A 13,245-nucleotide genomic window follows, 5' to 3' on the forward strand; every position below is an offset into this window, starting at 1 on the left:
CGCGTGCACCCGCATGCAGACACCGCTGGATCGGAGGGACAGAGCAGTCAGCGCTGGATCGGAGTGACGTCGCACCGCTGGAGGGACACATGAAAACATGGGGAAAGAAGAGGAAGACCAGAATAAGAGACATCATTTAAGGTAAGTGCTAACATTTAAATGGGGGGGAGGGAAAAAAAATTTTGCCTTTTAATATCACTTTAAGGGTCTTCAAGGACCTAGTTGATAAATGGTTGGAAACCCTCGCTAAAGCACTGTTCCCCCTGGTGGGCCCTGCTCTTCATCCCATCTTAGCCATGACCCTGCTTTGCCAAACCCAGGATTGGGCGAGTCCCTTAATGGGGATCTTACCACAACTATGGTTGATCCCTTGGTCATAGAACACCAAATAGTTACAACTTTTTAAGCTACAGCTGTAACAGGCTGCTTGGAGGTTTCACTGCTCATCTCCCCAAGGCTCTCATGAGTCTCTTGCCAGTACATATGCAGAGGACAGTTTGGCAGGTCTGTTAGCCTTTTTGGCCCTTGTGGATCAAGGTGTCATTGCCACAGTTTCTGTGGCAGAATGGGTTTAAGGGTGTAACTTCAACCTTTCACACTTCCCAATCCCAAAGGGGGCAAGCACTGACTGTATTCAAGCTCAAATTCGACATGGAATCCACCAGGTCTGTCATCACCTCCTTTTACTAGGGAGACTTTCTGGCTTATGTGGACAGCAAGGATGCTTGCATACATCTGTCCAGTGCACCAACATTACCTACGCTTTGCTGTAGGCCTCCTGCACTTTCCGTTTGTGGCTCGCCATTCAGCCTTGTTTGCGCCTCGGATGTTGACCAAACAGTCAGTCAAGGCATTGTCGGACAAGGTGTTCAGACATTGCAATGATTTTGTTGTATCCTGAGCCTTCAGAAATTCTCCGGAGCAGACTCGTTGTTTGGAGTATCCAGGTCTAGTACTAGACATGTCTCAGGCCAGAGTATTTCTCCCACAGGAGAAACCTCAATCTCCCTTATCCCATACTCGTGGTCTTCTCTCTAGGACCAGTTCAGTTCTCCTCTTCTACATGAGCATCCTCATTCTGAGGCAGTCCCATTTGCCCAGTTTCCCTCTAGACAGCTATAATTCTGTTGTGGGACAAGTTGGTTCAGTCTGATTTCATTTGGTACGAAGGACCAGGTTGTCGCTTGACGGCTCTGAAATCGGGAAAGTCATTCTTTCTCATCTTTTTGAAGATCCTCGTGACCGGTGCAAGATTGTTTGTTTGGCTGGGGAGGAGTCCTGAGCACCCTGTAAGTGGAGGGGGTGTGGTCTTTGTAGGGATCTCCTCTTCCATTCAACATGCTGGAGCTTTGAGTGATTTGTCTGTCCCTGCAGCATTGGACCATCTTACTGGAGGGTTACCCAATCCGGATATAGTCAGCTCACACCATGGTAAAGGCGTACATCAACAGTCAGGGAGGAACCAGGCATCTTGTTGCAGCAAGAGAAATAGAGCATATCCTGACCTGGGCAGAACCTTATATTCCAGCCATGTCAGCTGCTGACTTTAACAACATGACTGTTCTCACTTGGTTCTTCCTTCCTGTGGCTTGGCCATTTGGCTCAGGAACCCAGTGGTGCTAATGTTTTCTTTTTTTTTTTTTTATATATATATTTGAACCAAAGCTAGCTGCAAAATTATTAGAGGGTTTATATAGCTCCAACCGTTTGCACAGCACTTTACAATATGAGGACATTACAGTTACAATACAATTCAAGCCAAGATGGTAAGGAGGGCCCTGCCCATGAGCTCACAATCCAGGGGTGTGGAATTCCTATCACCTGACGCCCAGAACATGCAGTTTCAGGCACCGGGCGAGGAGATTTTTATTTTGACATTTTAGCTCTGCTTCCGGAAGCAGTGGTGAGCTGCTGCTTTATTTTATGCAAGTGATCTGATCAGATCACTTGTATCAAACGAGCAGCAATGTTGTCTGCCCCCCCCCTGTGGTTTTCAAGGTCTCCACTCCTTGGGGGGACCCGGAACCACGGCACATGAGCTCAGCATAGAGTGTAGAGCAGAGCGAAGAATGTCCATTCCTAGCTCTGCTCTGTGTGATCACTTAGACCGTAGCGCTGTAATCCCAGCACCAGCTGTCGAGGAACTGCACAGAATATCTGTTTTGTGTTGGAGGGCAGGTTCCGTAAAGAGAACCTGTCGCCTCCAAACTCTGGTTAAAGTTGTAAAAAATAAGTGATAAAATAAGAAATTAAAACCAACCCCGCTGCCCCGCCATCTGCATGCCAATAAACGCGTGCGTGTGTGTTGCCGCCGTTCCACTGTCTGCCATATTGTGCTAGCCATGCAACAGAACTCTTGCACACAATGTGCATTAAGGGTAAGTTCACCTTCCCAGCTAATATGGGTAAATGGAATTACCTGATCAAATCTGGCCCCGTCTCTCCCAACCCACCCCACTCCCCCAGCTATACTTACCTTCCACCGAAAAGTCGTTACCCTCCGCCAGTACAGGTGTACTATCAGTACCCTGTACTGCTGTCCAGCGCAGTCCTGCCCTATGCATTTTGAATTTCGCTTGCAAATTCCAAGCACTCATTGGTCCGTCTGGTCAGGTGACCAGACTGACCAATGAGAAGCGTTATTTAGCACAGTCAAATACGGTTTTGATTAGGGATGCTCCGATACTGAGTGTTTGGCCAAATACTTGTACTCGCCCAAATGCTGACTGGCATTGCCGTAGGGGAACATGGAGCCATCTTCCTGTGCAATCAGGAAGCCGAGCGGCGAGTAATGACCTGCCTCCCGGTTTCCTGATTGGCCAAGAAGCCTGCTCCTTGCTGATTGGCTGGAAAACTGGCTTCTCAGCCAATCACAATTAAGCCGGCCAAACATGGAACCGGCTTCCCTGGCAATCAGCAAGCTGGGTGGCATGTCATTACCCACTGCCCGGCTTCCTGATTGCCTGGGAAGCCAGCTCCTTTCCATAGGAAATTTCCACACCCCTGCAATCTAAAATAATTTTTAGATACTTGCTTTTATAGGGTGGTCATTGTGACAGCTGCCTGTCACCTCTCTTTAAGTGTGTATTGTCTTGATTCGTTTTATGTGTCGGTAAGAAAAAAATGCGTACTTGAGGGTTTTGCTCCCTCCATTTGCAAATTTCATTTAAGCTAATTGGTTCTCACAATACATTATTTGGCATCTACTAACATGCTCATTACTGAAAAGGGATACTAATAAATGCAAACTGCAAACAAGGTGATATCCTCCCATTCAGTAATTTAATTTCATGCTTGATGTCATTCTTTAGCGCTGGTGCTATAATTCTGTTTGAGAAGAAGTGGGTAAATGTCAGAATTTAATTAGGCTGTAAATTTGTGCTGTAGATCTAAATCTTAAATAGGCACCTAAATATCTTGTTGTTCTTTCCCAATATGTTACTTTGTGATTCTGAATAATGGCTTAAATATAGGTCACCGTGGCCCACTATACTCGGACTATATTGCTAAGCATATGTAGAAACAGTTGCTGATTTTTGTTTGTTACTTTGTCAGTACTTTGATTCTTTGAAAACATGTACGGGTTTCATGTATACAATTTGCCTTTTGTATGGTGTATATCATATTTATAACAAATAGGATTTCTTGAGCATCTGAAAAAACTGTTTAGCTATACAAGAAAGCCACAGGTTGAAAGTAAAAACAGGAAGAGTGTAGGAGATAAAAGAAGATAGACGGTAAAGGGAAGTAAACAATGGATCGGGGTTTAGTTTAGGAATGGACGACCATGTTGTCCAGAGGGAGGGGGAGAGGGGGTAAAACCATTTAGCATATTTAGTTTCTACTGACTGTAAGTGATCAGCTTTCATTTCAGCCATATTTGTAATGGGATTGCAATTGCTAAAAATGTCTCAGACCTATAATAGATTTTTAATAGACTTGAACGTTTGAAACATTTTACATATATACAGAATATACCTCATTTTTCACTGGTGGAAAATGTGAACTGGGGATATTCTAACTATCAAGCCTTAAAACTCATTTAAAGGAGTTGTAAAGTCAAAGTATATAGTAGGGGTGAGTACTGCCCAAATGCTCAGATACTTCCTTACTGGTCAGGAAGCCAAGCAACAAGTGAAACCAGCTTCGTAGCCAATCGGGAACCGGATGGCACCCCATGACTCGCCGCCCAGCTTCCTAATTGGTCAGTAAGACAGGCAGCCTCGGCAAGTGAAGCCGATGTTCTTTCGCTAGAACACTGGCTTCACACGCAATCAGGAATCCTAGTGACTGGTCATGATCCGCCAACAACCAACTTCCTGATAATCGGGGGGCACCAATGCTCGGTATCTGCAAATATGGGGGGGGAACGGTAGTCGTGCTTGATACCGAAAAAGCCGGTATCGGTACATCCCTAGTATATGCTATCCTGTTATAACATTAGCATTGTAATAGGAATACATACTGCAATCAAAGCTTACTTGAATAAATCCCTTTAAATAGAAACTGCTGCCTTCCATATGCCCATCACTTTCAACAACTCCTAGATTCCCATCCAGGCTAGATTTGGTCTAGTTATTATGAGGGGTTCTTGCTCTTACTGTTGGGTTGTTTAATGCCCGTCATGGAGAAGGCAACAGAAAATGTTGGAAGACCATGAAAATATTCCCAGAATCTGGAATTATGACAGTGAAAGCTCGGTCCTGGAGTATCCAGGAAATATCTACCAATCCAGGACTGACCCTGCCTACCAAGTGCCACCTATTAAAGTTGTAGGAAGACTGCAGCAGAGGGAGGAATGTATGAGTGAAGCAGAACTTACAGTACATCCATGTCATTTTTCCCCAGTCATCTTCCAGGACAGCCATCGAGATATAGGCTCCGCCTGCCTGCAACAGGAAACACATCAACCACATTAAATAAATAGACTCCTCCTTCCATCCCAAGTCAGTTTTTTTGTGTTTCCGCCGGCTACACAGGGACATCGTAATGTTTGTTATTTTTAGGGCTCATGTTTGTTTGCCTTTGGGCTGAGCCTTACCCTGCTAGGCATTGGGACCTACTCCAGGCTTACCTGCTGCAGTGCCTACAGGGATTCCCTATCGGACCCCCACCCGATTTCTGGCCAAGGTTCCCTTCCATCACTCAGGGAAGGATAGCCCTTTTTGCTGTGCAGCAGAATTGGTAAATGTCTCCCAATAAGTTTAAGTTGCGAGTGCAATTTCACTAACATTTGTTAACCGATTACAAGAAACAACTGACAGAAGATGTATGTCTGATGTGCAATATTAGAAAGTAATGGTTCATCATGTTTTAAAAAAAAAAAATTATTGTGCTTTCCTTTTTCAGATATCAACGTATGGCGTGGAACTGTCGTCAGAAGCATGCAGAGACCTTGGGTTTTCAAGTAACTTATTGTGCAACTCCTGTGGCCTTCTTGGGGAGTTTGACCTGAAGGGGATCGAACCAGCATGCAGGCAGTGTTGCCAGGAAGAGGCACAATTAGAATCAAGAAAGGTACCGTATGTTTCAAGTCTAGCCTCATTATCAGGACTTGACATGACATTTCTCTAAAAGTGGAGAAATATGGCACAGGTCATAAATGACTGAGGTTTATTTTTCTATTTGTTTGGGGGTTTTTTCAGTATAAAGATCTTGATATAACATATCCATAATGCATTGCAGATCCCATATTTTTGGTAAAGCCTTAATAAAACGTATAAAATGGAGCAGTTGATTGTAAATACCAGTTCCATAAGTTCATTTTCCACCTCCTTTTTTAGCTTCTGTTTTAAATTTGACATTTCCTTGAATTTGAAATCTAATTGAGGTATGTAAATCCAGAGTGAAGCTTAACCCTTGCTGTTCACTGAATCCTTTATTATAAACTTGCAGTACACATGGGTTTTTTTTGTATTGGAAATCCTGATCACAGGTCAACAGGTGCCAGGATGTCAAGATGACGCATCTAGTAGGGAAACTGGAAAATGTGTGTCAACTAAAATCTTACTGAACATTACCTGGATACTTCTAAAATCTGACTTTAATACAATGTTTAAAACAAGATTTGAATATGTGGCTATTGTTTAACCCCTTTGCGGTCAGTCCAATTTTTTTATTTTTCTCACACTATAAAATCCTATTTTTTGGCTTAAAAAAATATTTCAAACACCCAAAACTTTTTTTCTTTAAAGCGGAGGCCCTGTAGAATAAAAATATGGCAGTTACAATTTTCACCAATCATCCTCCAGGACCACAAACTGAGATTATAGGCTCCTCCTCCAACACAATGACCAAGCAGCACCCCCTCCCTTAGTTTACATTGTGTTTCCTACAGTCCAAGAGCACACATGTCTTGTCTCCGATTACAGATCGACAAAGTTCTGCTGATGCCCTTTCTATCTACAACTTATTTTTTTCTTGCCAGGTTCTTGATCCTATTTGTCTCCTTCCTCAACCCCCTTCGGTCTGTGGTGGCCACTGGGGTGTTGTGGCCAGCCGTGGTTGGAGCGCACTCTGCGTTCTGGTCTTCGCTCAAGTCCCTTCCAGTGGCCGCCAATGGATTTCTAGCCATGTGCAGCTCATGACTGACTTAGAGGAGGGGAGAGAGGCTTGGGTCCAGAGCTTCCAGTCAATGTCTGAAGTGTCTATAGACAAGCTGAGCGCTGTTCCTTCTGTTAAACCACCTACTGCCTCTTTTTTGTTTTACTAGTTGAGCTAGTAAACACTCTGGCAACTGTAACCCTAAACTTTCTTCTTCCCATCCTAAGCCTTTCTGTATTACAAATGTATTCAGAAAAGGCTTAGAAAGCTCCTTACTGGTTAAGGTTTTCTACTCTTTAGACATGTAGAAGCTCAATGTCTGGATGTCTTCCTTCCACACCTTTTTATGCTTGCTCTGTTGCCCTCACGCAGTTTCCCCCCTCTGCGGGCAGGGACACAGAAAGCAACAGTAAAACTAACAGGTTCCAGCCTCCCTCCTCTCAGTTTACTATCTCTTGTATGACTATGTGGTTAGTTAGGACCATTTCTTGTCTCATCTTTGCTTCTGCTATATACAGATTATGTCCCGGATACTTTTGTTAGCAGTGTCCCTTTCTAAGATTAACATTGGAATGCTTTTTTCCAGCAAGTTTGCTTTAGAATTGTGTAAATAATAACTGCAGATTATGCATGAGGATGTACAAAATCATGTAGCATTTCATTCATTGAATTTGGCTCAAGCATATCAACAGACTTTTTGTATTACCTAAATACAGTATCTTCGAATTGAGGGTCTGCTCTTACCCTATTTTAGACTTGCTTGGATTGAATCATCACCCTATAATTATAAAGTTATAGTGAGCTTGGAGCTGTTGACTACTTTACAACACACGGGGACTATGGGGAACAACAGTAGTCACCCTCCAGAAGGAAGGACAGTGTCTGCACCAGTTCAGAAGATTTGAGCATCTGCCGCTGAGTGATACACAAATAAGATACATTATTAATAGTTAAGGTATTTGAATGCAATTTTAAGATTTAACTACTGAGTTTAGTGTTACTTTAAGTCTGTGACTTGGTGACATTAATGCTAAACTTCAGGCAGGGAACAAGATTTCCATTTAAACCAGTCATCATTTAAATACTTTTTATTATTATTCTGGTATAAATACATAGCTCTGTCTTTGGATTGGCTTTGTCTTGCACAGCCATGCCCAGGTTTGGAGAGAGAAGAAGCCTACATGCTTCTTGTCATTGTTCCTCCTGTCAATTGTCATCTCGTCTTTCATTTTCTTTGTCCATGCAGCAGTATGGGGAAAGCTTGCTGACTAAACTGTACTCCATTGTAGCAGCCTGCATTTCCATACATGCCTGCATCATAAAACTGGCAAAACAGAATTGCAAATCTTTTTAGAAGTAAAAACACATCCAGTGGTATATTTTTCAGTTCTGTTTTGGCTTAATGGAAATTCTATTTTCTGCATATTCAGCGTATAACAATGGCCATTATCTCAGCAATTTGCTTCTATTATATTTATAGTCGATAGCGGTTGAGTCCGGCTTGTATGTCGGAGCCGATGTAATCATATCAAGTTGACGACTTGTAGAACGGTATTCAGTGTCCCATGGGGTGTTCATGTTTTGTGCTTTTTAATTATTTAGATTGCACTCAGTGTGTCAAAATCAGTGTCCCACAGCGGTCATCAGTCTCTATGGGACTAAACTCAGTTGCATCTTGCAGGGTTATTCACAAAAGGGGGAAAAGTTTGGAGAAGGCAGGAGAAGTGAACAATCTAGGACCTTGGTTCTCAACTGGTGGGTCATGACTCAAAAGTGGAACTAGAAAAAGATGGTAAGCGCATACATTATGTATGTGGTTACCATCTTTTTCTAGTTTGACTATCTTGGATATGGTGATGCATTGGGGGTCCCAGCATGCATCTGTGGTTGCTGGGCCTCCAGTGCGTCCCTGCGCCTAGTGAGGAGGAGTAGGACTGAATCAATATGCTCCCACTTGGAGACTCATATAAATAGAGTTAGGACCACACTTTACAGGTGCTTTGACGGTGGCAGTGTGGCTTCTACATATTTGTGGCCAAAGGTTTGTGCAACTAAAACCTCCTCTGCTTTTAACGTATACTGTTAGACAGGGTAATTTGTTTTGTGGCAGGCTAGCTGGCAGGTGTGCTGGGGATTCTGTGTGTCTTGTATGACTCAAAAGTGTGTCGCGACCCTGTGTTCAGTGTGTCGCGACCCTGTGTTCAGTGTGTCGCGACCCTGTGTTCAGTGTGTCGCGACCCTGTGTTCAGTGTGTCGCGACCCTGTGTTCAGTGTGTCGCGACCCTGTGTTCAGTGTGTCGCGACCCTGTGTTCAGTGTAACAGTAGAAAGGCATCATGGCACACTCACAAACCAGCATGTAAAACAACTTGTCTCACCACTAAGGACAATGACAGAGGTTTGGATACACGTCTTCTGCGAAGGATGTGTAAGCCGCACTGCCGCGCCAAGGCACCTCTTATAGTGCGGTCCTAACTCTAAACTATGAGAGTCTCCATCTTGGAGCACATGGGGCAGAAGATATCAAATTGGGTGCAGGCCTGTCAGGAGGACGCCCCACCTCCTTAAAGGTACAGAAACACACAAGGGATCCCGCACATCCCATTAGCAGCTGAGAAACCCCATGCGTCGCTGCACCAAATTGGTAAAGCAAAACAAACGACAAACGCACTCAACAATTTGTTACCAGTTATACAGTAAGGTGCACACGTCCACACTGAACCCACACTGAACCCCAGGCTGAGGATCCACTCCAGTTCTTATAAGGTAGGGAGACTGGGTAAACCTTCAAAAAATGTTTGGAGTGTGTATGTGTGTGCGCGAATGTCTGTGAGATTGTGTATGTAATACCAGTGTTTTTGAGGGCCCATTCACATGTACAGTGAGTTAAACTGTACCACGCAATCACACCTACCGTGCATTCTGGTGTGGGAGGTGTGTTGCGTTGCCATTCATTTATATTATACCCCAAACGCACCTTCCACCAACAGTTTGAATGCGCTGTACCCTGATTCCGTGTGTTCCATTGCAGTGCAACTTGGGTCACGACTTAATGACCAAGAACAAATGTGTGCCCTGAGGTTACACAGGTTGAGAACCACTGCTCTAGCACAACATAGCTGAACTGGAAAAACTCTCCAATTCATCCCACTTTCCAGCTCGGCTATGTTGTCCTAGATTGTTCACTGTTTTCTCCAAGCTCGTCAACCTTTAGTGAATAACCCTGTTAGTGTTACATGGAACAGATAATCCATTACACTCGGCACGGAGAGTTTCGTATTAGATCAGCAGAGTCCCTGTAAACCCCACAAAGTATAGACTGGTTCTCCTGAACTGTTCAGCTTTCAAGGCCTGCATCTGATGCACTGAAGTTTGAACTTCTTGAATCTGTTCTTTTACTGTGGTTTTATAAAGGCAGCAGGAAAAGTATCCTACTATACCCATTTGAAGGAAGCAAGATCATTGTTGTAGAGCTGATTTTAAAACAGTGTAGAAATAGCTTTTTACATCCATACTGACATCGCCAAAATTGTTGGCAACTATTCTCATCGATTAGTTGCTTTTCGCTTCGTTGCTGCCACTCTGCTCCTCCGTTCTCCACCCTGCTGGTGCTAGCTGCAGCGTTCTGTGTCCATTTCAATCCCTGCATGTATCGGCGGGGACGCAGACCACTGCAGCCAGCACCAACAGGGAAGAGTGAACTAAATTAACTTTTGCACGATATTAAAATTTTTCGAGTTTCACCTGTAGTCCCAAGTGCAAAGGGTATATCGGTAAGGAGTGCCGTGGAATATCTTTTGGCCTTAGTGCCTTGGGTGCAAATAAACATGAATGGTAACGTATGTTAATGTGTGTTGGGGCAACGCGTGCATTTTTTCTTTTTAGAGGTGCACCAAAATTGAAATGTCAAAATGTCAGGCCGAAACCGAAAAAGGGTTTTTTATGTTAACTTTTTTTCAAAAAAAAATGTTGTAAACTTTGTAAAAAAATTTTTCTTGTGAGAACCCCCCACTATATGCTTCATGTGTTCCCATTCACACAGCATACCTAAAAAAAAAAAAAAAAAAAAAAAAAAAAAAAGCACTCTACAGGCAGCTTCTATTGTTTGGAATAGCTTACAATATGGAGTTGGGGACAAACTGAGGGACAGTTTATATAATAAAACAATGGTGCTTTGTGAATGGGTTGCAGCAAAGGGTCAGGTGTCTCACATCAGATATCGTCTTTATAAAACCGTTTGTATTGTCTCTTCTAAAAAGCAGCAGCACATCCTAAAATCTGAAAACCTTTCATTTCGGGCTCACACTAGCTTATTTTCAAGCCAGACAAGTATCTTATTTTAAAAGTACACTTTACTTTGTATTGAGTCTTGTCTGGAGTTCTGCTTTAACCAGTTGCCGTCCGCCCATTGAAAAAAACCGGACGGACGGCACTGCTGCATTAGCGGGTTGTGCATATGTGCTGGTGTGTGCCCCCCTCGTCTGCTGTTGCTGCCCCTCCTGCTGACCCCTCACCTTTAATCCCGGGATCCGCTGGCCCATCTGCGGCCCAGGACCGACTTGGGAGGGCGTCAGGAGGAGAAGGGAGGGAGATCAGCTTCTTGCTGATCTCCTTCCGGGCTGTGAATGTAGAAGTGATGTATATTACATCACTTCGGCATTCACCTGTCAGTCATCTGGCTGCTATAGCCAGAGAAAAGAAGCTGATGCATCTCAAATCTCCACTCCTTACGAAACCCCAACATCGCCTAGCCACGCATGTCCTACTGGCAGCCAAACAAACTATTGGCGCTGCATGGAAAAAACAATTTGTATCCTTTGGGGAAGTTACACGGCGGATGGACTTTTTCTGCCTCAACGAGAAACTGACCAGCATCCTCTCGGATACCAATAAGTCATTCGCGAAGATCTGGCAACCCTGGATAGACTATGCCCACCCCTCTCTGACCCCAGCTAGCCTAATAGCCCTCTAGGCAACCAAAATAAAAGAGCTCGTTCCAGTCAGACCCAGTGCACCCCTACCCACTCCCCCCCCCTTTTCTTTTTCTTTCCTCTTTGCCCCTTGCCACCTGGCACACTGCCTTCCGGATTCCCTTATTCAGACAACCCTCTTTCAGCGGGATCTACTTCCGGCTTGAAGAACCCGGAGCACTTATGACCTCAATTGAGACCCACTTGACAACAGACAATGTCTCCGCGTTCCTGAGTTACCTGTACTTCTGTATTGTTTACTGTATTATGTACCCTACCTAATGTCAAAACTCAATAAAAACTTTGAAACGAAAAAAAGCTGATGAAGCAGATCTCTGCTTCATCAGCTTCTTTTGAGGTCCCCAGGTGACAGGGGTCCCAGAGGACCTGTCAGTGTACCTGTGCTATTATATAGGGGGATTGTTCGCCCCCTATGTAATAGCAATAAGTGCAAAAAAAAATAAATACAGTATATAAAGAGAAAATAGTCGCATATAAAAAAAATTAAAGTCCCCCACCCCCACGTTTACGCACATATGAACGTAAATAAGCGCCCGGTGCACCAGCGCGCGAAAACGACAATTGCGCTACGCACGTTGCATATCGCCACGAACGTCGCAATGAGAGCAAGCATTTTAGGGCCATTAATCACTGATGAAACAAACAGGGGTGTGGAAATTTTTGAAAAAAAACTACTTGTCCAAGGGCTAAAGCGGGGGGGTCAAATCTACTTGTCCTTCATAGCAATCTACTTGTCCCAATACAAAAAAAAAATATATTTTTAAAAGTTTAAAACTAGGGAGGCACCAATACCGGTTTTTGGGTATCGAGTATGAGTACCGATATTTTGCTTTCAGTACTCACTATCGCTTTCAGTATCGGTGCTTCCGTTGGCATGGAGCGGCCTTCCCGGGTAATCGGATACTACCCAGCTGCCAGGGAAGCCGACTCCATGTTTGGCCGGCTTGATTGTGAATGGCTGGGAAGCCGGTTTCCCGGCCGATCGGCATCAAGCCAGCTTGCTAGCCAATCAGGAAACCTGGCGAAGAGTAATGACCTGATTGGCCGGGAGGACGGGTCGATGCTGATTGGCAGCCAATCGGCAAGGAGCTGGCTTCCTGGCCAATCGGGAAACTGGGAAGCGGGTCATTAGTCACTAACTCCGCTTCCTGATTGCACGGGAAGCTGGCTCCATGTTCCCCTACGGCACTGCCGGTCGGAGGAAATCATCCTCTGACCAGAAGTTCCAGTATTGGAGATGGTATCTGAGCATTTGGGCGAGTACAAGTACTCGCCCAAATACTCTGTATCTGTGCATCCCTAATCAGAACTGTATTTGACTGTGCTAAATAGCGCTTCTCATTGGTCAGCGTGGTGGGAGAGACCAGGCCAGATTTGATTGGGTAATTCCATTTTCCCGTATTACCTGGGAAAGTGAACTTACCCTTTAATGCACATTGTGCGTGTGAGAGAGCTACTGCATGGCTACCACAATATGGCACACAGTGAAATGGCGGCAGGACTAAACACGCATACAATTTCCTATGCATGCATTTATTTGTATGCAGATGGCAGGGGCAGCGGAGTTGGTTTTAATATTTTTTTTTTTTTTGCTTTGTCACTTTTTTATTTTTATATATTTTATTATTTTTGACTTTTTTTTATAACTTTTTTTTAAAAATTTTTTATTTTTTACTCCCCCCCTCCCCCCCCCCCACCTATTTTTATTTTCC

General features: G+C 44.1%; 1 protein-coding gene across 1 annotated transcript in view; it reads left to right on the forward strand.

Moving 5' to 3' along the window:
• The window catches only part of SELENOF (selenoprotein F), a 22,095-nt gene that overhangs the window by 2,519 nt on the left and 6,331 nt on the right, over nucleotides 1-13,245 (forward strand). Inside the window, exon 2 of the mRNA XM_018555908.1 lies at nucleotides 5,350-5,517. Coding sequence (XP_018411410.1) covers nucleotides 5,350-5,517 — 168 coding nt within the window. The remainder of the gene's footprint in view (nucleotides 1-5,349; nucleotides 5,518-13,245) is intronic.

This window comes from Nanorana parkeri, unplaced genomic scaffold, assembly GCF_000935625.1.
Source record: "Nanorana parkeri isolate BGI_ZX_2015 unplaced genomic scaffold, ASM93562v1 scaffold217, whole genome shotgun sequence".
NCBI lineage: Eukaryota > Metazoa > Chordata > Amphibia > Anura > Dicroglossidae > Nanorana > Nanorana parkeri.